Source organism: Grampus griseus, assembly GCF_964374135.1.
Source record: "Grampus griseus genome assembly, chromosome: X".
NCBI classification, from domain to species: Eukaryota; Metazoa; Chordata; class Mammalia; order Artiodactyla; family Delphinidae; genus Grampus; species Grampus griseus.
The window spans coordinates 41,836,302-41,859,878 of record NC_138999.1 but is presented as its reverse complement, the minus strand read 5'-3'; the positions used below and the strand labels follow the sequence as shown (position 1 = coordinate 41,859,878).

The window sequence follows — 23,577 nt, the reverse complement described above, 5'->3', positions numbered from 1 at the left end:
AGGGCACAGAGAAGTCGCGTTAGAAACAAAAGCCTTAACTTAGTGGCCTCTCCCGTTGCGGAGCACAGGCTCCGGACGCGCAGGCCCAGCGGCCATGGCTCACAGGCCTAGCCGCTCCGTGGCATGTGGGACCCCCCCCGACCGGGGCCCGAACCCGTGTCCCCTGCATCGGCAGGCGGACTCTCAACCACTGCGCCACCAGGGAAGCCCAAACCTTAACTTTTGAAAATTGAAAAGGGATATCTAAACTCTGAGGAAAAAAAATAATAACAACGGAAATTAGAAAGTACTTAGAACTTAACGAAAACGAAAGCAATACATACCCAACTGTGGTCTCAGCTGACAATATAAGAAGACAGAAAATAATGATCTGAGCGCTCAACTCAAATTCGAACAAGTCCCTATACTGACTCCAAAGCCACCCATTATCAACCCCCAAATCCCCTTCGATGACACCCTCACCCACCCCTCCGTCTTCAAAGCCCTCACAAGATACCTCAGCGCCCGGAAGGCGCTACACGGAGGAGAGCTTCAAGGCAGCTGAGATAAAAATGGCAGCAAAGCGACTTCCAGTCCGGTATCGAACTTAGCGCCACCCCTTCCCGAAAGTACTGTGTTTGCACTTGCTCCAGACCCTTAATATCGGAGCTGCTGTACAGCCCAAAGTTTGAAGCAAATGGTTACAGAGAAACCATAGTTACAGAGAAACCATAGTTACATGCACGGTGTTCTGTGCGTCATGAAGGATACACTAGTCTCTTTTGACGTCAGCGCCTCACTGTTTCACACATCCGAGTGATCTTCACTGCATTATTGTATGTGGCAGGAAAATTGATCCCTTTATCATTTCCAATTATTTTGAATAATTACATATTAGTACCATTTTACTATCTGCTATTTCAATCATGAGGTAGGCAATGAGAAAAACAAAGAAAAACAAGTAAATCAGCTTTTAGAAGTCGAGAAAGTAGAAAAAGATTTATGGAAAGGCAGGAAAAATAGAAAGAAAAATGTAAGAAGGTAGTAATAAGTTCATATTTGAAATTTATACTTTATTACATAATCAGTAATAAAAAATTGTCAATGGGGTAAACTCTCCAGTTAAAGTCAGAGATTGTCATTTTGGATGAAAATTAACAAGTCTAGCCATATGCTGTTTATGCCAAACCTGGCAAATCATAAGGCTACAGAAACGTTTGAAATAAAAGGATGGAAGGAAATTTGCCAGGTACATGCTAATCAAAATAAAGCAAGGTCAATTATGTTAATATCAGACTAAAAATACTAAGACAAAAAGTATTAATTGGGGTTCAAATGGTCATTCTATAATGATCTGATTCACCATGAACATGTAAAAATTCCAATCTTATATAATACATGATTAAAATGATGTAAAATGAAAATAAAGAAAAATATATTAGTAAAAGTAAAACAAAAGTCAAATAGAAAAAAACATTATCATTGTGAAAGATTACAATCACACTGCTCACCTTTCAGGACTCAGCTTTGGCATCACCGTCTGGGAAGCTCTCTCTGCTTCCTTTCCATCTGGATGACCAGCCTCTCTTCTGAATGAATTTGTGGACATAATTATATAGCAAGAATGTTTCTTTTATTTTAATCTTGAAATTAAGAAGTAAATGGAGGCATTGTCTGAACCCCTCACACCTGTTTTGTCACACCCATCTTCCTCAACTAGAAATGAAGGCAGGGACAATGTTGGTCTTGCTCACTACTGGTTGTGCAGTGCCCAGCATACACATGGCACACAAGAGTGTCCAGTAGCTACTGATGACCAGGTGCCTTGCCTGGTGTTGTTGCAAAGTGGCAAATTACTGCAATTTATCTGGCTGCATATTATTCCTTGAAGATAAGAGCAAATAAATGCTGTAATTTACACTAGAGTTGCATCTAACTAATCATGATGTAGAAAAGCAAAGTTCAAAAATGTTAAGATGTTGCTGTTAAGAAGCTCTTGTCCTGGTTCGAGCCTAGCCTCTAAAGACAGTATCCCCTGCTAAATCTTCACAGTTTTTATCAAATCCAGTTTAGGGATTGGGGCAAGAGGTGAGAAATTCGAGCTGAACTAAGAAGTAGTCTGCGAGCTCTAAAGAAAGCATTACTACCTCTCTATGGCTGTGAATGTTTATAAGCACTACTTGTTTTGTCCCAGCTAAACTTTTAACTTCCCTTTGAGTTATTTTTCATCACTGTGGCTCATTCAAAGAATCTCGGACAGCGTTTTGCTCTTCACCTCTGACTTCAGACCTACCTCTCCAATATCTCCTGTCTCTTTACTGCTGATTTCTTTCATTCCCAGTTCCAAAGCCCTAGTTCAGGTTTCCTGTATTTTACATTATAATGAACTCCCACCTCTGACATGTGGCTGGCTAATCCATTTTGCCTCCAGGGTTGTCTTCCCAAAGGGCCACAGATGAAAAAATTATGTCACCATTCTCCTTGGGAATCTTCCCTGGATTCCCAGGGTATTCAGAATCAGTTCTCCACTCTGTGGTGTGCCCATCAAAGTTCTCTATGACAGGGCCCCACTTTCCTGTGATAGACAAATCCTCTTCCCAGGCCCTCCAGGTGTCAAACACTCAGGACATCCTGGATAGTCACTCTCTTGTCAATGCAGCATGGGCTTCCACATTCCAGGCCTTTGCTCAGGCTTGTCCTTCTCTTTTGCTTAGTCCTGCTCACCCTTCAAGACTCAGCTTTGGCATCACCATCTGGGAAGTTCCCTCTACTTCCTTTCCAACCAAGTGACCTGCTTCTCTTCTGAATGCACTTGTGGAAATAGTTATAATAGTGAGTGGTGTTCCTCTTATTTTAACCTTGGAATTATAAAGGATGGGGGAGAGTTGCCTGTACTTGTCTGTTTTGTATTTGTCTGCTTTTGCCTGTCAACTTTCTGCTTATCTTTCAACGTTAAGCTCAGGTGCCTGCCCCACTGGGAAGCCTTCCCCAAACCCCTTGCTCCTCCTTTTTCAGTTTTCTCACAACACCTCTGTCATTCTGCTTTGTGTCACTGTGTGGGTTGCAGGTTTCTCTCCTCTACTAGACAGTTAAGGCAATGCTAGAGAGTGAAAGACTCCCAGCACAGTGTTCCTACAACAGTTGTTGGTGATTCATATATTGGATATTATAAAAACCAAAGTTTTAAGGTTTATTTTAAGAAATAGTCTTCACAAAGTGAGAGAGTGGCATGGACATATATATACTACCAAACGTAAAATAGATAGCTAGTGGGAAGCAGCCGCATAGCACAGGGAGATCAGCTCGGTGCTTTGTGACCATCTAAAGGGGTGGGATAGGGAGGGTGGGAGGGAGGGAGACACAAGAGGGAAGAGATATGGGAACATATGTATATGTATAACTGATTCACTTTCTTATAAAGCAGAAACTAACACACCATTGTAAAGCAATTATACTCCAATAAAGATGTTAAAAAAAAAAAGAAATGATAAAGGGAGTCCTGAAGGTTGAAATGAAAGGACAATAGAGAGTAACTTGAAGCCATATGAAAAAATAAAGATCTCAGTAAAGGTAAATACATGGGCAATTATAAAAGGCAGAATTATTGTAACAATGCTGCATAACCACATTGTTTGTTTTCTACATGATTTAAGAGACTACTACATTAAAAAAAAGCAATTATTAATCTAGAAGCTACTATTATTATAACTTTGGTTTGTAACTCCACATTTTGTTATCTTCATAATTTGACAGGCTAATGCATTCTTTAAAAATTATTAGCTTAAGTTTTTAAACACACAATGTATAAAGAAGTAATTTTGTGAAATCAACAACTGAAAGACGTGGGGATGGGGCTATTAAAGGAGAAATTTGTATATGCTACTGAAATTAAGCTGGTGTAAATTCAAATTAGAGTGTAATAACTTTAGGATGTTAAATGAAACCCCCATGGTAACCACAAAGAAAATTGCTATAAAATATACACCAAAGGAAATAAGAAAGGAATTTTAAAATTTCATTACCAAAAAAAAAAAAAACCCAACAACTAAACACAAAGGAAGACAGTGTTGCAGGGAAGGAGGGACAGAAAGCTAAAAGACATACAGAAAACAAATGCCAAAATGGAAGTAAGTCCCTCCTTATCAGTAATTACTTTAACGTAAATGGATTAAACTCTCCAATCAAACGATAGAGATTGGCAGAAAGGATTTTTTTCAAAAAAGTGATCCAACTGTATGGGATCTACAAGAAATTCATTTTAGATCCCCGAACACTAATAGGCTGAAAGTGAAAGTATGTAAAAGGTTATTCCATGCATAATAAACAAAAGAGAGCAGGGATGGCTATACAAATATCAGACTAATAAATTTTTAGTCAAAAACTCTTGACAAGAGACAAGGAAGGACATTATATATTAATAAAAAGTTCACAGCAGTGAGAATATATAACAATTATAAACATTTACATGCCTAATAACAGAACATCAAAATATATGAAGCAAAAATTGACAGAATTGAATGGAGAAATAGATAGTTTTACAATAATACTTGGAGACTTCAATACTCTACTCGCAATAATGAATACAACAACCAGACAAGAGATAACTAAGGAAACAGAGGACATGAACAACACAGTAAACAAACTCGATCTAACAGACATATACAGAACACTCTACCCACTACAGCAGAATACACATCCTTCACAAGTGTACATGGGACATATTCCAGGATAGACCACATGTTAGGCCACAGATTAAATCTCAATATTTTCTAAAAGTTAGATATCATACAGAGTATCTTTTCTAAAAACAATGGGAATGGGCATCATCAGAAAATCTACAAGCAACAAATGCTGGAGAGGGTGTGGAGAAAACGGAACCCTCTTGCACTGTTGGTGGGAATGTAAATTGATACAGCCACTGTGGAGAACAGTATGGAGGTTCCTTAAAAAACAAAACATAGAATTACCATATGGCCCAGCAATCCCACTACTGAGCATATACCCAGAGGAAACCATAATTCAAAAAGACACATGCACCCAAATGTTCATTGCAGCACTATTTACAATAGCCAGGGCATGGAAGCAACCTAAATGCCCATTGACAATCAAATGGGTAAAGAAGATGTGGCACATATATACAATGGAATATTACTCAGCCATGAAAAGGAACGAAATTGGGTAATTTGTAGAGACGTGGATGGATCTAGAGACTGTCATACAGAGTGAAGTAAGGCAGAAAGAGAAAAACAAATATCGTATATTAATGTATATATGTGGAATCTAGAAAAATGGTACTGGTGAACCGGTTTGCAAGGCAGAAATAGAGACACAGATGTAGAGAACAAACGTATGGACACCAAGGGAGGAAAGTGGGGTGCGGGCGGTGGTGGGATGAATTGGGAGATTGGGATTGACATATATACACTAATATGTATAAAATAGATAACTAATAAGAACCTGCTGTGTAAAATATAAGAATAAAATAAAATATTAAAAAAATAAAAGCAATGGGATGAAATTAGAGATCAATAACAGAAAGAAAACGGGAAATTTCAGAAATCTGTGGAAGCTAAACAACACGCTTTTAAGCATCCAATGGATCAATAAAGAAATCACAAGGGAAATTAGGAAATACTTAGCGACAAATGAAAAAGAAAACATAACATACAAAAGCTTATGGAGGACTTCCCTAGTGGTGCAGTGGTTAAGAATCTGCCTGCCAATGCAGGGGACATGGGTTCAATCCCTGGTCCAGGACCATCCCACATGCCATGGACCAACTAATCCCATGCACCACAACTACTGAGTCTGCGCTCTAGAGCCCATGAGCCACAAATACTGAGCCCACGCACCACAACTACTGAAGCCCATGCACCCTAGAGCCCGCATACCACAACTACTGAGCCCGCGTGCTGCAACTACTGAAGCCTGGTGCCTGGAGCCCCTGCCCTGCAACAAGAGAAGCCACCACAATGAGAAGCCTGTGCACTGCAACAAAGAGTAGCCCTTGCTTGCCACAACTAGAGAAAGCCTGTGCACAGCAACGAAGACCCAACACAGCCCCAAAATAAGTAAAATTAAGAAAAAGAAAAGCTTATGTGACACTGTGAAAGCAATGCTAAGGGATAATTTATAGCTATAAACACATTAAAAAACAAGAAAGATCTCAAGTCAACATCTAACTTTACAGCTTAAGGAACCTGTAAAAGAGGAAAAAATTAAATCCAAAGCTAGCAGAAGGAAAGAAATAATAAAGATTAGAAATAAAATGAAATAGAGAATAGAAAAGTGATAGAAAAGCAACAAAACCCAAAGCTGATTCTTGAAAAGATCAACAAAATGGATAAACATTTAGCTAGATGGACTAAGAAAGAAACAGAGGATTCAAATTATTAAAATCAAAAATGAAAGTGAGTACATTACTACTGATTCTACAGAAATAAAAAGAATTAAAAGAGAGTACTCTGAGCAATTGTATGCCAACAAATTGGATAACCTAAATGAAATGGACAAATTCCTAGAAAAACAAAGCCTACCAAGACTAAACCATGAAGAAATAGAAAATCTGAAGAGACCAATAATTAGTAAAAAGATTGAATCGGTAATCAAAAATCTCCCAAGAAAGGAAATCTCTGGGCCTAATAGCTTTCCCAATGAATTCTACCAAACATTTAAAGAAAAACTAACATCATTCCTTCTCAAGCTTTTCAATAAAAAATTGAAGAGTAGACAATGTTCCCTAATTCATTCATAATTCATTCATAATCAGCCAGCCTTATGCTGATCCCAAAGCCAGACAGACACTACAGGAAAAAAAAAATCCATCACAGACCAAAATCCCTTATGAACATTGATGCAAAAATATTCAACAAACCAAATTAACAGCATATTAGGATTATACAACATGATCAAGTGGGATTTATTTCTGGAATGCATGGTTGGCTCAACATGAAAACTGAACAGTGTAATACACCAACTGAACAAAATGAAAGGTCGAAAAGCCAAATGGTCATTTCAATTGATGGAGAAAAAGCATTTGACAAAATTCAACACTCTTTCATGATAAAAAAAAATCAACAAACTAGGAATTGAAAGAAACTACCTCAACATAGTAAGATTGATGTATGAAAAACCCACAGAAAATACCATACTCAGTGGTAAAAGACTGAAAACTTCCTCTAAGGTCAGACACAAAGCAAGGATGCCCACCTTTGCTACTGCTATTCAAAATAGTGGAAGTCCTGACCAGAGCAATTAGGCAAGAAAAAGAAATAAAAGGCATATAAATTGGAAAAGAAGAAGTAAAATGATCTCTGTTCACAGATAATATGCTCTTATATGTAGAAAACCCTACATTCCATAGAGACACCAAAAAAAAAACCCTGTTAGAACTAATATACAAATTCAGCAAAGTAGCAAGACATAAGGTCAGCACACAAATATCAGTTGCATTTGTATGCACTAACAATGAACAATCCAAAAAGGAAATTTAAAAACCAATTGCATTTATAATATCAAAAGGAATAAAAATATTTAGGAATTAACTTAACCAAGGAAGTTAAAAGACTTGTACAATGAAAACTACAAAACATTTCTGAAAGAAAATAAAGACAGAAATAAATGGAAAAATAACCCAAGTTCATAGATTAGAAAACATAGGTAAGATGTCAATACTGATCTAGATTCAATGCAATCCTTATCAAAATCCCAATTTTTTTTTCACACAAAAAAAATCCTAAAATTCATATAGAATCTCAAGGGACCTTGAATAGCCAAAACAATCTTGAAAAAGAAGAACAAAATTGGACGACTCACAATTCCTGATTTCAGTCTTACTACAAAGGTACAGTAATCAAAACAATATGGTACTGGCATAAAGACAAACATATAAGCCAATGGAATAGAACAGAGAATCCAGAAATAAACCCTTGTATATATGATCAAATGATTTTTGAGAAGGCTATCAAGACTATCAAGGCGATCAGTACTATCAAGGCTATCAGTGGGGGAAAAACAGCCATTTCAACAAATGGTGCTGGGAAAACTGAATATCCACATGGGAAAGAATGAAGTTGGATCCTTACCTAACACCATGTTAAAAAAATAATTCAAAATGGATCCATGACCTAAATGTAAGATCTAAAACTCTAAGAACATAGGGCAAACACTTCACAACCTTAGATTCAGCAATGGTTTCTTGGGTATGACACCAAAAGCATAGGCAACAACAACAACCAAAAAAATTTGACAAATTGAACTTCATGAAAATTAAAAATTTTTGTGCATCAGAAGACACTATCAGGGCTTCCTTGGTGGTGCAGTGGTTAAGCATCCACCTCCCAATGCAGGGGACATGGGTTCAAGCCCTGGTCCAGGAAGATCCCACATGCCGTGGAGCGGCTGGGCCCGTGAGCCATGGCCGCTGAGCCTGCGCTCTAGAGCCTGCAATCCACAGCTACCGAGCCCACGTGCCACAATTACTGAAGCCCGCGCCTACAGCCCAGGCTCCGCAACAAGAGAAGCCACCACAATGAGAAGCCTGGGCACCGAAACAAAGAGTAGCCCCGGCTTGCCACAACTAGAGAAAGCCCACGCACAGCAACGAAGACCCAATGCAGCCAAAAACAAATTAATTAATTTTTAAAAAGACACTATCAATAGAGTGAAAAAGGCAACACACAAAATGGGTGAAAATAATTGCAAACTGTATATCTGATAAGGGATTAATATTCAGAATATATACAGAACTCCTAAAACTCAACAACAAAACAACCCAATTAAAAAGTGGGCATGGGACTTCCCTGGCAGTCCAGTGGTTAAGACTTTGTGCTTCCAATGAAGGGGTCACGGGTTCAATCCCTGGTCAGGAAACTAAGATCCCGTAAGCTGCACAGTGCGGCCAAAAAAAAAAAGTGGGCAGAGGACCTGAATAGACATTTTCCAAGGAAGACACACAGATGGACAACAGGCACATGAAAATACACTCGACATCACTAATTGTTAGAGAAATACAAATCCAAACTACATGTAATACCGCTTCACACTCATTAGCAGAGCTACTATCAAAAAACAGAAAATAACTAGTGTTGGCAAGGATGTGGAAAAATTGGAACCCTTGTGCACTGTTAGTGGGAATGTAAAATGTACAGCCACTATGGAAAAAAGTGTTAACAGTTTCTCAAAAAATTAACAGTAGAACTACCATATGATCCAGCAATTCCACTTCTGGATATATATTCAAAAGAATTGAAAGCAGGGTCTTAAAGAGATATTTGTCCTCCCATGTTTATAGCAGCTCTTAGAAAGAGCAATAACTCCGTTCTGCCTACCGGTACCGGGAATGTGGTCTTTTCAAGTCTGCCACTGAACTGGGGAGTTGGGGGTGGGAGTAGGGAAAGTTAAAATGCCACAGAACTTGCTGTTCGTACTGAGATTCAGTATATGTTCTTGATTAAATGCTTCCCAGGTAACTGAAAAACTTTGGTTGATTTCCAGAGTTGTGAAAAAGTTGATTTTGACAATATTTTGCCAGTTTTTTCATTGCTTTTATGGAAGGGTGAAATTCCAGGGATCCTTACTCCTCCATCTTTGCTAATAGTGCTCCCTTTTATCCTTTTTTACATCTTTAGGACCTGCAGTGATTTCACCTCTGTCATTCTTAATCTTAGTGACTAGTGTCTTCTCTCTTTTTTTCCTGATCATTCTGGTTAGAGGTTTCACAATTTTATTGATCTTCTCAAAGAACTAGCTTCTGGTTTCATTGATTTCCTCTATTGATTTTCTGGTTTCTATTTCATTGATTTCTGCTCTGATCTTTATTATTTCCCTTCTTCTAATTACTTTAGATTTAATTTGCTCGTACAGCTTTTGTTTCTTAAGAAGGAAGCTGAGATTACTGCTTTAAGAGCATTCTTAATTTCTAATATAAATGCTTAGTGCTATAAATGTACCTCTAAATATTTCTTTAGCTGAATCCCCCAATTTTTATATTCTGTGCTTTCATTTTCATTTAGGTCAAAATATCTTATAATTTCAAGTTTTATTTCTTCTTTCATCTACAGATTATTTAGAAGTATGTAATTTAGTTTCAAAACATTTGGGGATTTTCCAGGGATCTTTCTGGTTTTGATGTCTAATTTAATTCAGTTCTGGTCCCAGGCCATACTTTGTATGATATGAATACTTTTAAATGTATTTGATTGGTTCCATGACCCTGAATATGGTCTATCTTGGTAAATGGGTTACATGTGCTCTTGTAAAGGAAGTGTAGTCTGCCGATATGCTCTATAAATGTCAATGAGGGCAAGTTGGTTGATAGTGTTATCCAAGTCTTCTATATCCTTACTTCTTCTCTTCTGTTTACTTCTTCTAGTGATTATTGAGAGAAGGGTGTTGAAATATTGGACTGTAATTGTGGATTGATTTATTTCTCCTTGCAGTTCTATCAGGTTTTTCTTGACACTTTTTGAAGCTCTGTTATTAGGTCCCTAAACATTCAGGATTGTTATGTCCTTTTGATGAATTAACCCCTTTATTATTACAGAATGAACCTGTCGAGAGAAAAACTGTGACTCTAAGAGTACTTAAAGATTTTACTCAACGGATGTGCATCAGTTAGAAACTTAAGAACGATAAACTTCCCAAGCTGAGGCAGGATTAATTTATATAGGGCAAGAAGGGCATATGACTGTGGTCTGTCCCAGGCTGCAATTTTTCTTATCTGTAACTGCTGAAAATTTGTGGTTCGAACTGTTGAGAGACTGTTCCAGTTTTCCATGCCTTCTTCTCAGGATCACAGGTGCAATCTCATGCCTGCAGCTTTCAGAACAGTTTTTTTGAAACCTGTTTCTGTCATTCTTAAAGTTTTTCAAAGTTCAGGAGAAGAGGAGATTGAAAAAAGGAGGAGGGAAGAGAGAAGGGGAGATCAAGATGGCAGAGGAAGAGGATGCAGAGCTCACCTATACCCACAAACACATGAAAAATACATCAACGTGTGGAACAATTCTCACTGAAAACAAACTGGAGACTGGCAAAATGGCTGTAAAAATGATCCACACAGAATCAGCTAGGAAGGGAAGAGAAGCAATCAGGTCAAGACATGCACCCCTGAGAGAGGGCACAGAAGATGAAGGGGACTGCACAGGCTCAGAGGTCCTCCCTGGGGAGTGAGAAGTTCAAGCCACATATTGAGCACCCAGCCTTGGGGTCTGACACGGGGAAGACAAGAAACTGGAGCTGGTTTGAAAACCAGTGAGACTAATAGGAGGGCTGTAAGAAACCTACACACCACTCATGAAGAGCATGCACATGCTTGCTTACTCCCCGGAACAAGGGTGGGGAAGCATATTGAAACTACCCAGGACTCTGGCTGGTTTCCCATGACCAACCCAGCATGTGACCCAGCCTGAGCTAAGCCTCTGCTCTGGCCCCACTTGCTCCATGGTGCAGCTCTGCATTAGGGTGAGGGCTACCATGGCAGAGGGGAGTGCACAGTTGTGAGGGACCGAGCTGGCTCAGACCCAGCATGGCATCTAAACAAGGTGAAGGCAGCCATTGCTGGCACTTGCAGGAATGGTCCAGAACAGTGACTGGTGCTGGTACTGCTACAGCCTGTGCCCTGACCCACACCAAGCACCTGCTCCAGCTCCTCTTGCTCCAGTACTGCTCCCCTTTGGGACAAGGGTGCCCGTGCTGGGAGACGGGAGAGCACACACTTAGAGGGAATGGAGCCAGCTCAGACCAGACTCTTAGGACTTATGCTCCAGCAACTTAGGACCCACCCCCACCCCTACCCCCACCCCCACCCCCAACAGGGTGGTGTTGGCCACTGAGCAGAGGAGAAGCCCTAGACCACATCTGGCCCTGGCTCTAGCCCCTCCATTTCCAGCCCCACCTTCTACCAATGTGATAGCTACCAGCACACTCTGGGGGAAGATGTGATTCATGCTCACTTCAGATCCAGCTCTCCCATCAAAGCCACTGGGCACATGAAGACAGTATTGTGATGCTCCCACACAAGGACCCTCCTTCAAGATTGATATAGGTAACTATTTCACCTAATTTCATAGAGACAGAGGAAATTAAGCAAAATGAGAAGGCAGAGGAATTTTTTCAGATGAAAGAACAAGAGAAAACCCCTGAAAAAACAACTAATGAAACAGAAATTATTTATTATTATTAAAGAGTTCAAAGCATTAGCAATAAAATGCTAACCGAATTAAGGAAACAGATATATGAACACAGTGAGAATTTTAACAAGGAACAAGAAAATATTAAAAAGAAACAGGCAGAACTGAAGAATAAAATAACTGAAATGACAAATACACTAGGAGGAATTAACAGCAGACTAGGTGATACAGAAGAACACATAACTGATCTGGAAGATAGAAAAATGGAAATCACCCAATTAGAACAGCAGACAGAAAGACAAATGAAAAAGAAAACGAAAGCAACATACGAGATCTACGGGATAATATAAAACATGCCAACATCCGCATTATAGGGCTTCCAGAAGGAGAAAAGAGAGGAAAGGGAATTGAAATGTATTTGAAGAAATTATGGTTGAAAACTTCTGAAACCTAAAGAAAGAAACAGATATCCAGGTACAGGAAGCACAGAGGGTCCCAAGCAAGATGAACCCATACAGACTCACACCAAGATATATCATAATTAAAATGGAAAAAGTTAAAGATAAAGAGAGGACTCTAAAGGCGGCAAAGAAACGTGGAGTCAGTTACAAGGGAACCCCCATAAGGCTCTCAGCTGATTTCTCTTCAGAAACTTTGCAGGCCAGAGGGAGTGGCATGATATATTCCAAGTCCTGAAAGGGAAAAACCTGCAACTTAGGATACCCTACCCAGCAAGATTACCATTTAGAATAGAAAGAAAGATAAAGAATTTCTCAGACAAGCAAAAGCTAAAGGAATTCAGCAATATTAACCTCCCTAAAAGAAACACTGAAGGGTTTTCTCTAAAAAGAAAAGAAGCAAGAATCTATTGGAAAGGCAGATATATAAAAGGATTGATGATCACTTAAATAAGCCAGTACATAGATTAAAAAACATCAAAAAAATTTGTAAAAGCAATTGTAACTACAATTAACAGCAAAAGGATAAGCATGAACATGTAAAATAGAACATCAAAATCACAAAATGTGGGGGAGGGAAGTAAAAAATGTACATCTTTTAGAATGTGTGTGACCTTAAATGATTATCAGTTTATAGCAAGTAGATACAATTATGGGTCAACATATATGAATCCCACGGTAACCACAAATCAAAAATCAACAATAGATACACAAAAAAACAAAAAGAAAGGAACTCAGGCATACTACAAAAGAAAATCATCAAACCACAAAAAGAAAAAGAAATGAACAAAAAACTACAAAAAAATGAGAAAACAAGGAATTAAATGCTAATAAATACATACCTATCAATAATTACTTTAAATCTCAATGGACTAAATACTCCAAACAAAACAGGGTGGCTGACTGGATAAAAAAACAAGACCCTTCAACATGCTGCCTACAAGAGACTTCAGGGTGAGAAAACACACACAGAATGAAAGTGAGGGGATGGAAAAAGTTATTTTGTGCAAATGGAAATGACAAGAAAGCAGGGCTAGCCATACTCGTATCAAAATACACTTTAAAACAAAGGCTATAATGAAAGACAAAGAAGGGCATTATATAATGATAAAGGGATCAATAGAAGAAGAGGATACTACACTCGTTAACATATATGTGCCCAATACAGGAGCACCTAAATATGTAAAGCAAATACTGACAGACATAAAGGAAGAAATTGACAATAGTACAATAAGAGTAGGAGACTTTAACGCCCCACTGACATCAACGGGCAGATCACTGAGACAGAAAATCAATAAAGCAATAGAGGTCCTAAATGACACAATAGACCAGTTGGACTTAATTGATATCTACAGGGCACTACGTGCAAAGAAAGCAGAATACACATTCTTTTCAGGTGCAAATGGAATGCTCTCCAGGATAGATCACATACTAAGTCACAAAACAAGCCTCAACAAATTTACGAGGATAGAAATTATTTCAAGTATCTTTTCTGACCACAAAGGCACAAAGCTAGAAAATAACTACAGAAAGAAAAAGGGGGAAAGAACAAACACGTGGAGACTAAACAACATGCTATTAAAAAAAAAGTCAACAATGAAATCAAAGAGGAAATCAGAAAATACCTCAAGACAAATGAAAATGAAAACACAATTTTCCAAAATCTGTGGGATGCAGCAAAATCAGTTCATAGCAGTACAGACCATTCTCGAGAAATAAGAAAAATCTCAACTAAACAACCTAGCTTACCACATGAAAGAATTAGAAAAAGAAGAACAAACAAAGCCCAAAGTCAAAGTAGGAAGGAAATAATAAAGATCAGAGAGGAAGTAAAAAAAATAGAGATAAAAAAACCAAAAAGGTAAATGAAACCAAGAGCTGGGTTTTCAAAAGGATAATGAAACTGATAAACTTTTAGCCAGGCTCACAAAGAAGAAAAGAGAGAGGACCCAAATAAACAAAATAAGAAATGAAAGAAGAGAGATAATAATGATATCACAGAGATTAAAAAAATCATAAGAGAGGGCTTCCTGGTGGTGCAGCGGTTGAGAGTCTGCCTGCCGATGCAGGGGACACAGGTTCGTGCCCCGGTCCGGGAAGATCCCACATGCCATGGAGCAGCTGGGCCCGTGAGCCATGGCCGCTGAGCCTGCGCGTCCGGAGCCTGTGCTCCACAACGGGAGAGGCCACAACAGTGAGAGACCCACGTACTGCAAAAAAAAAAAAAAAAAAAAAAATCATAAGAGAATACTGTGAACAGTTATATGCCAACAAATTGGACAACCTAGAAGAAATGGACAAATTTCTAGAAACATACAGCCTGCCAAGACAGAGTCAAGCAGAAACACAGTTTGAACAGACTGATCACTAGAAGTGAAATTGAATCTGTAATTAAAAAATATAAAACTTCCAGGAGGACCTTCAAGATGGCAGGGGAGTAGGACATGGAGATCACCTTCCTCCCCACAAATACATCTAAAATACATCTACACATGGAACAACTCCTAATGAACACCTACTGAACGCTGGCAGAAGACCTCAGACTTACAAAAAGGCAAGAACATCTCCACGTAGCTGGGTAGGGCAAAAGAAAAAAGAAAAAAACAGAGACAAAAGAGTAGGGACAGGACTTACCCCTCTGGGAGGGAGCCGTGAAGGAGGAAAAGTTTCCACACACTAGGAAGCCCATTCACTGGCAGAGATGGGGGGTGGCGGGGCGGAAGCTTCGGAGCTATGCAAGAGAGCCCAGCAACAGGGTGCGGAGGGCAAAGCAGAGAGAATCCCGCACAGAGGATTGGTGCCAACCACCACTCCCCAGCCTGAGATGCTTGTCTGTTCAGGGCAGGTGGGGGCTGGGCACTGAGGCTCAGGCTTCGGAGGTCAGACCCCAGGGAGAGGACTGGGGTTGGCTGCGTGAACACAGCCTGAAGGGGGCTAGTGCACCACAACTGAGGGAGTCTGGGAAAAAGCCTAGGCCTTCCTGAGAGGCAAGAGACCATTGTTGCAGGGTGCTCAAGGAGAGGGGCAATCCCACCATAGGAGCTTCTACCTACATGCACTCACAGACGGCAGGGCATCACCCATGCGAGCCGCAGCTGCTACCTAGGATCCCAGAGGCGGGCGCGACGGCTGCCGCTGCTGCTGCCGAGGGTCCCGGGAGCAAGTGCAGGTCACTGCCCACACCTTCCTGGGAGCCTGTGCTGACCACCACTGCCAAGGGTCCCATTATCTGGGGCCAACTTCCCTGGGAGAATGCATGGCATGCCTCAGGCTGTAGCAACTTCCTGCTGGCCTCTGCCACTGCAGGCACTCCCCCCACACCCCAACTGTGACAGCTGTATCCCTCCCTCTCCCCGGCCTGAGTGAGCAAGTGAGCCCTAATCAGCCTCTGCTTTCACCCCTCTTGGCTGGGCAGGAACAGATGCCTGAGGGTGGCTGACAGGCAGAGGAAGGGCCAAAACCAAAGGTGAACTCCAGGGGCTGTGCGACCAAAGAAGAGAAAGGGAAATCTCTCCGTGCAGCCACAGGAGCAGCGGATTAAACCCCTGCAATTGGCTTGGTAAAACCTGAATCTGTGAAATATCTGAAGAGAAAACGAGTGTTCCCACAATCGAGGCTGTGGACTTTGGGGGCAACTGTGGACTTTGGAGACAAGTACATGCTCTTTCCTCTTCGAGAAAGTTGGTTTCTAGGCTGAAGAGCTAAGTAAGGCCAGATCAGAGTCTGAGCTGGCCCCACAGTGCCACAGCAGGTCCAGAGACCTACCTAGAAGTATTGGAGGACCATTGTTTGGGGGTGCGCAAGGAGAGGGGATTCAGAGCACCGCCTAAACGAGCTCCAGAGACGAGCGTGAGCCGCAGCTATCAGTGCGGACATGAGAGATGGGCATGAGACGCTAAGGCTGCTGCTGCAGCCACCAAGAAGCCTGTGTGCGAGCACAGGTCACTATCCACACCTCCTCTCCGGGAGCCTGTGCAGCCCGCCACTGCCAGGGTCCCACGATCCAGGGACAACTTCCCCGGGAGAACACACAGCGCACCTCAGGCTGTTGCAATGTCACGCCGGCCTCTGCCACCACAGGTTTGCCCCGCATTCTGTACCCCTCCCTCCCCCTGGCCCGAGTGAGCCAGAGCCCCCTAATCAGCTGCTACTTTAACCCCATCCTGTCTGAGCGAAGAACAGACACCCTCAGGCGACCTACACGCAGACGTGGGGCCAAATCCAAAGCCGAACCCCAGGAGCCGTGCAAAAAATAAGAGAAAGGGAAATTTCTCCCAGCAGCCTCAGGAGCAGTGGATTAAATCTTCACAATCAACTTGCATCTCTGGAATACCTGAATAGACAACGAATCATGCCAAAATTGAGGCAGTGGACTTTGGGAACAACTGTAGACTTGGAGTTTGCCTTCTGCATCTAATTTGTTTCTGGTTTTATGTTTATCTTAGTTTAGTATTTAGAGTTTATTATCATTGGTAGATATCTTTATTGCTTTTGTTACTCTTCCTTTATATATATATTTTTTCCTTTTTCTCCTTTTGTGAGTGTGTATGTGTATCCTTTGTGTGATTTTGTTTGTATAGCTTTCCTTTTACCATTTGTCCTAGGGTCCTGTCTGTCCGTTTTTTTTTTGCTTTTGGTTTTTTTTTTAGTATAGTTTTAGGGCTTGATATCACTGGTGGATTTGTTTTTTTGGTTCGGCTGCTCTCTTCTTTCTTTCTTTCTTTTTTTAAAAATTTTTAATATTTTTTATTTTAATAACTTTATTTTATTTTTTCTTTCTTTTCTCCTTCCTTCCTTCCTTTCTCTCTTTCTTTCTTTCTTTCCTTCTTTCTCTCTCTCTCTCTCTCTCTCTTCCTCCCTCCCACCCTCCTTCCATGCCTCCCTCCCTCTCTCTCTCTCTCTCTCTCTCTCTCTCTCTCTTTCTTTCTCCCTTTAATTCTGAGCCATGTGGCTGACAGGGTCTTGGTGCTCCAGCCAAGTGTCAGGCCTGTGCCTCTGAGGTGGGAAAGCCGAGATCAGGACATTGGACCACCAGAGACCTCCCAGCTCCACGTAATATCAAACAGTGAAAGCTCTCCCAGAGATCTCCATCTCAAAGCTAAGAGCCAGCTCCATTCAACAACCAGCAAGCTACAGTGCTGGATACCCTACAACTAGCAAGGCAGGAACACAACCCCACCCATTAGCAGAGAGGCTGCCTAAAATCATAATAAGGTCCCAGACACCGCAAAACACCACCGGACACGGTTCTGCCCACCAGAAAGACAAGATCCAGCCTCATCCACAAGAACACAGGCACCAGTCCCCCCCCACCAGGAAGCCCGCACAACCCACTGAACCAACCTTAGCCACTGGGGGCAGACATCAAAAACAACAAGAACTATGAACCTGCAACCTGCAAAAAGGAGACACCAAACACAGTAAGTTAAGCAAAATGAGAAGACAGAGAAACACACAGCAGATGAAGGAGCAAGGTAAAAACCCACCAGACCAAACAAATGATGAGGAAATAGGCAGTCTACCTGAAAAAGAATTCAGAGTAATGATAGTAAAGATGATCCAAAATCTTGGAAATAGAATGGAGAAAATACAAGAAACGTTTAACAAGGACCTAGAAGGATTAAAGCGCAAAGAAACAATGATGAACAACACAATAAATGAAATACAAAATTCTCTAGAAGGAATCAATAGCAGAATAACTGAGGCAGAAGAACGGATAAGTGACCTGGAAGATAAAATAGTGGAAATAACTACCACAGAGCAGAATAAAGAAACAAGAATGAAAAGAATTGAGCTCCCAGCCCCGCCCACCCCGGCGGGTGAGCAGACAAGCCTCTCGGGCTGATGTTGAACTATCCTTGCGTCTCTGGAATAAACCCCACTTGATCATGACTTTTTTTTTTTTTAACATCTTTATTGGGGTATGATTTCTTTACAATGGTGTGGATCATGACTTCTTTAGAACTACAAGCTCCTGAACTGCTTTCGTCCACTGATCTTCTTTCTAAGTTACAAGAGAAGACAGCTTTACCAAATCTTTTATTTCAAAACATTGAACTTCTGTTTTCCACCTTCCAAGGGTTTCCAGAAAGGAAGCAAAACCACAGACTTGTCAACTGTCAGAGAGTTTAGATACTTCAAGTTCTGAAAGTGAAGCAGAGAGTGAACCAGAACAAGTTTCTGGTTACAACAGACTACTTGCCACATTAAAGGATGTTTCCAAGGAAGATGAGGAGGAGGAAGAGGAAGAAGACAGTGTTATAGATGAGACAGAAATGAATCTTGAAGATGGCGATAGTGACATCAGTGTGGAGGAAGAGACGGCAGTAGCGTCTACTGACATGCAGAAGAATGCGGCCTTACCTGCTGACCCTAAGGGAAAAGATGGGCACGGGCCACCTGGCACATCAGAGGAATCCCCAGAGGAGTTTACAGATGCAAAACATGAGTCACTCTTCAGCCTAGAAACCAACTTTCTCGAAGAGGAAAGAGAAGGCAACTGTTCTCTGAAAGCATTACAAGATCCATTTGCACAACATGTAAACAAAGAACTGAAAGAAAAAGAAATCCAGGCTGTTGCCACAAATCCCAAAACTACCCACCAGCTAAAATGGCCCATCCTGGGCCAGCTTGTCTTTTCATCCAGGTTTCAACAGTTGGAAACCGGAAACCTTTAAACCCCCAAAGGACATTGACTTAAAGTCACTTCATCTCCAGAAGCCTCTGGAATCCACCTGGATCAAGACCAACAGCCAGTTCCTCTCTGGTCCCCCAAATTCAAGTAGCCCCTTCACACCCCTCCAGAAAGAGCTCTTCTTAATTATGAATTCTTACCGGGACCTGTTCTACCCAGAAAGGACTGCCCTGAAGAATGGGGAAGAGATCCGCCACGTGTATTGCCTGCATGTGATAAATCACGTCCTCAAAGCCAATGCCCAGGTGCTTACCAACAACAGCAGGTGCCGAAGCCAGAAACTTGGGGTGGGTGATGATGATGACTTCAGGGACCAAGGGCTAACGAGGCCCAAGGTGCTGATAGTGGTGCCATTCCGGGAAGCTGCTTTGCGGGTGGTACAGCTCTTCATCAGTCTTCTTGAGGGCGACAGCAAGAAGAAAATAATTGTAGGCAACAAAAAGAGGTTTAATGGAGAGTATGGCTCAGATCCCGAGGAGAGGCCACCCAACCTGAAGAGGCCTGAGGATTATGAAGCTGTATTTGTCGGCAACATCGATGACCACTTCAGGACTGGAGTGGCAATACTGCAGAGAAGCATCCGACTTTATGCCCCCTTCTATTTGTCAGACATCCTCATTGCCTCCCCTCTGGGCTTGAGGACCATCATTGGTGGAGAAGGAGAGAAGAAGAGAGATTTTGACTTTCTGTCTTCTATTGAGCTTCTCATCATTGATCAAGCTGACATTTACCTGATGCAGAACTGGGAGCATGTCTTGCATTTGATGAACCACATGGACCTACTGCCCTTGGACTCACATGGGGTGGACTTTTCTCGAGTGCGCATGTGGAGCCTCAATAATTGGTCCAAGTACTATCGTCAGACGCTGCTGTCTGGGGCCCTGCAGGATGCCCAGATCAACTCTGTGTTCATCAAATACTGCGTCCATGGGCAAGGCCAGGTGGCTGTGAGGAACGTCCCGATGACAGGCTGCATCAGTCATGTCCTGGTGCAGCTCCCACGTGTCTTCCAGAGGATGGAAGCTGAAAACCTAGCTTCAGTGATTGATGCCAGGTTTAACTTTTTCGTCAACAAGATTTTGCCTCAGTATCGTGATGCAGTCATGTCTCACACGCTTATCTATGTCCCCTCCTACTTGGACTTTGTGCGTCTCCGAAATTACTTCAGGAAGGAGGAACTGAACTTCACTCATATCTGCGAGTGTGCCCAGAAGTCTGGTGTCTCCAGGGCCAGACACTTCTTCCTTCAAGGAGAGAAGCAGTTCCTGCTCCTCACAGAGCGCTTCCATTTCTACAAAAGATACACAATAAAAGGCATCAGGAACCTGATTTTCTATGAACTGCCAACATATCCCCACTTCTACAGTGAAGTCTGTAACATGCTGCAAGCCACCACCAGAGGAGAGGAAGCTGCCTGGACCTGCACTGTCCTCTACTCCAAGTACGATGCCCAGAGGTTGGCTGCTGTGGTCGGGGTCGAGCGGGCTGCACAGATGCTGCAGTCCAAGAAGAACGTCCACCTCTTCATTACTGGAGAGAGATGAGAATTGGTTGGACAGGAAATGGTGTTTGGTGTGATATGTCATGCTTGGTTCTGTGTCACTTGGACCTGATTCTGATCACTTACACAAAGAAGGGCTGCAACAAGGAAGGAGCACCAGGCAGGTTCTTATCAGATACTTCTTTCTTTTCAGATCATATATACCTGAAAAGTTCAGTGTAAACCAGATTTTGGTAAAACCCATCTTTCAGAGGTCAGGGGAGAGCTCATGGGACTCTGAGAAGTTGATAGAAGGAAACTTCTACTTGTGAATTTTTTTGGACGCCATAAATTCTTTTGTTGTGACTTCACCTCTAATTTATTACACTTGGTAAATTCTTAAAAAAAAAAAGAACGAAAAGAATTGACTCAATCTACACTACCAACTCTGCAGGGGTAGTGTGAAAGCAGCATAGACAATATGTAAACAAATGAGTGTGGCTGTGTTTCAATAAAACTTTATTTATAAAAACTGGTGGTGGGCCAGATTTGGCCTATGGGTTCTAGTTTGCTGATCCCTGATATAAAGAACTCTTAAAAATTGAGAAACATGGGCCTAAAAACCTCATTTTAAAAATGTGGGAGCAACCTAAATGTCCATTGACAGATGAATGGATAAAGAAGATGTGGTACATATATACAATGGAATACTACTCAGCCACCAAAAAGAATGAGATAATGCCATTTTCAGCAACAGGGATGCAACTAGAGATTATCATACTAAGTGCAGTAAGTCAGAAAGAGAAAGACAAACACCATATGATATCACTTATATATGAAATCTAAAACCTGACACAAATGCATCTACGAAACAGAAACAGACTCACAGACGTAGAAGACAGACTTGTGGTTTCCAAGGGGGATGGAGGGTGGGGGAGGGATGGAGTGGGACGCTGGGGTTAGCATATGCAAGCTATTATATATGGAATGGATAAACAAGGGAAAAAATATTTAAAAAAAGAATATGTATATGTATAACTGAATCACTGCTGTACAGCAGAAATTAACACAACATTGTGAATCAACTATACTTTAATACAAAACAAATTTAAAAATGGGAAGACATGAACAGGTAATTCACAAAAAGAAAAAGAGATGTACGATGGCCACCAAATATATTTTTAAAGCTCAAACTTACTTACAATTAGCAAAATGCACATTAAAATAACACCAAGATGCCATGTCTCATCTATCAGACTGGTAAAAATTAAAAGTGTGACAATATGTTATGTTGGTGAGGCTGTGGGGAAAAAAGCACTCTAGTATATTTCTGTTGGGAACACAAACTGCTTCAATCCTTCTGGCGAGGAATTGGGTAATATCTAACTAGACTACATTTGTTCTTACCTCTTGAGTCAGCAATCCTACATCTAGAAATCCATCTTAAAGATCTCCAACAAAAGGAAGACTATGAATGGATATGGAATGATTTCATACTGTTAAATGAAAAAAGAGAAGCTTTAAAGAGTGTCTAGAAAGAAGGGGATATAAGAAGACATACATGTCCTTGCAAAAGAAATACAGGAGGATACACTTGAAACTAAAGAGCTCACTTACCTACAGGGGATAGGTGGGAAAGGGACAGGATAGTAGGGACAAGGAGATAAGTGACGCTTCTCTGAATATACCTTTTTGTGTAGCTTTGATTCATGAAACCATACTGTTTCACATCCTCCAAAAAAATTAAAATTAACTACAATGTGGGGTGAACCCTAAATGACATATACACTAACAAATGAACATACCTATATTAAAAATGAATAGTATAACGGCACTGAAGAGGATGGGAAAGGAAAGAAATTAGCCTAAGTATTTCAGTTATCAGTAGAGGGCATAGAAAGACACTGGAGGAGGAAGAGACTTCTCTTCCTAGCTCTGGTGTGCTGCTCTCACCAAGTTCCTGCAGCACCCATGGCTTCTGCAGTGCATCCCTAGGTGGACAGTAGCACCCAGTGGCCATAAGCATGTGGCACATCCCATAAACGTCTTCCCCCGTCATCCCGGAGGGCAGACTTCCATCAAGCCCTGCCAACCAGCTCAGCAAACTTCTCTGCCATCCAATGGGTCTTGGTCGTGCCCTTTCCAATTAGATCAAATTCTAAGCCGGGGCGGAGAGATGGGGAGTGGCCTCTTTCTCAGGTGCTTTATCTCAGCACTAGGGATAAAGGCTACTCCCTATATTTGCTATTCTTTGGAGTGCTCTTTACCTCTTAGTAGCCAATCTCCCATTCCTCCAATTCCCTGTTATAGTTAATTACTTATATTAAACATGCTCTCTTCAAACTCCTGTGTGATTTGTCTCTTGATTGGGCTCTAAGAATATACTAGGTAACACTGGAGTGTTCTGCCTAGTCAGTGAGCACATTTAGTGCCCAGATCCTGTTTCTCAATACCATTCTCCAATAAAAGGAGTTAGGGCTTCTTGGAGAAGTGCTTGAGTCCAGGGCTGGAGCAGGGAAACTACAAGATGAACCTGAAACATCTTGTGGTGCCAAAAAGTAAGAACGTACTCAAAAAAGGCAGGGCATGTCAAAAAGATACAGAAGCCAACCCAGAGGAGCTCCTAATGGCCAAAGCTAGAGATCTGAGCAACAAAACATAAACAATAGTATTGGATTATAACCCATGAAATAAAAATGAATATCCATAAGTCCATACTGGTATAAATACATGATTGAATAAATTAATAAATGGGAGAGATGAGACAGATAACTTGGAGAATTTCAAATAATGTGTGTAGATATTTCCCCGTCCAGGAGGTAGTGGTTAACATCCTCT

General features: G+C 41.2%; 1 protein-coding gene across 1 annotated transcript; it reads left to right on the top strand.

Annotated features, from left to right (window-relative positions):
- Positions 1 to 449: 449 nt before the first annotated feature.
- On the top strand, positions 450 to 20,803 carry LOC309840036 (U3 small nucleolar RNA-associated protein 25 homolog; the record flags this gene model as incomplete). Its single annotated transcript, XM_082682041.1, is given in 3 exon segments — positions 450 to 577; positions 18,645 to 19,224; positions 19,226 to 20,803. Coding segments are annotated over 3 exon segments (2,286 nt in total).
- Positions 20,804 to 23,577: the final 2,774 nt, after the last annotated feature.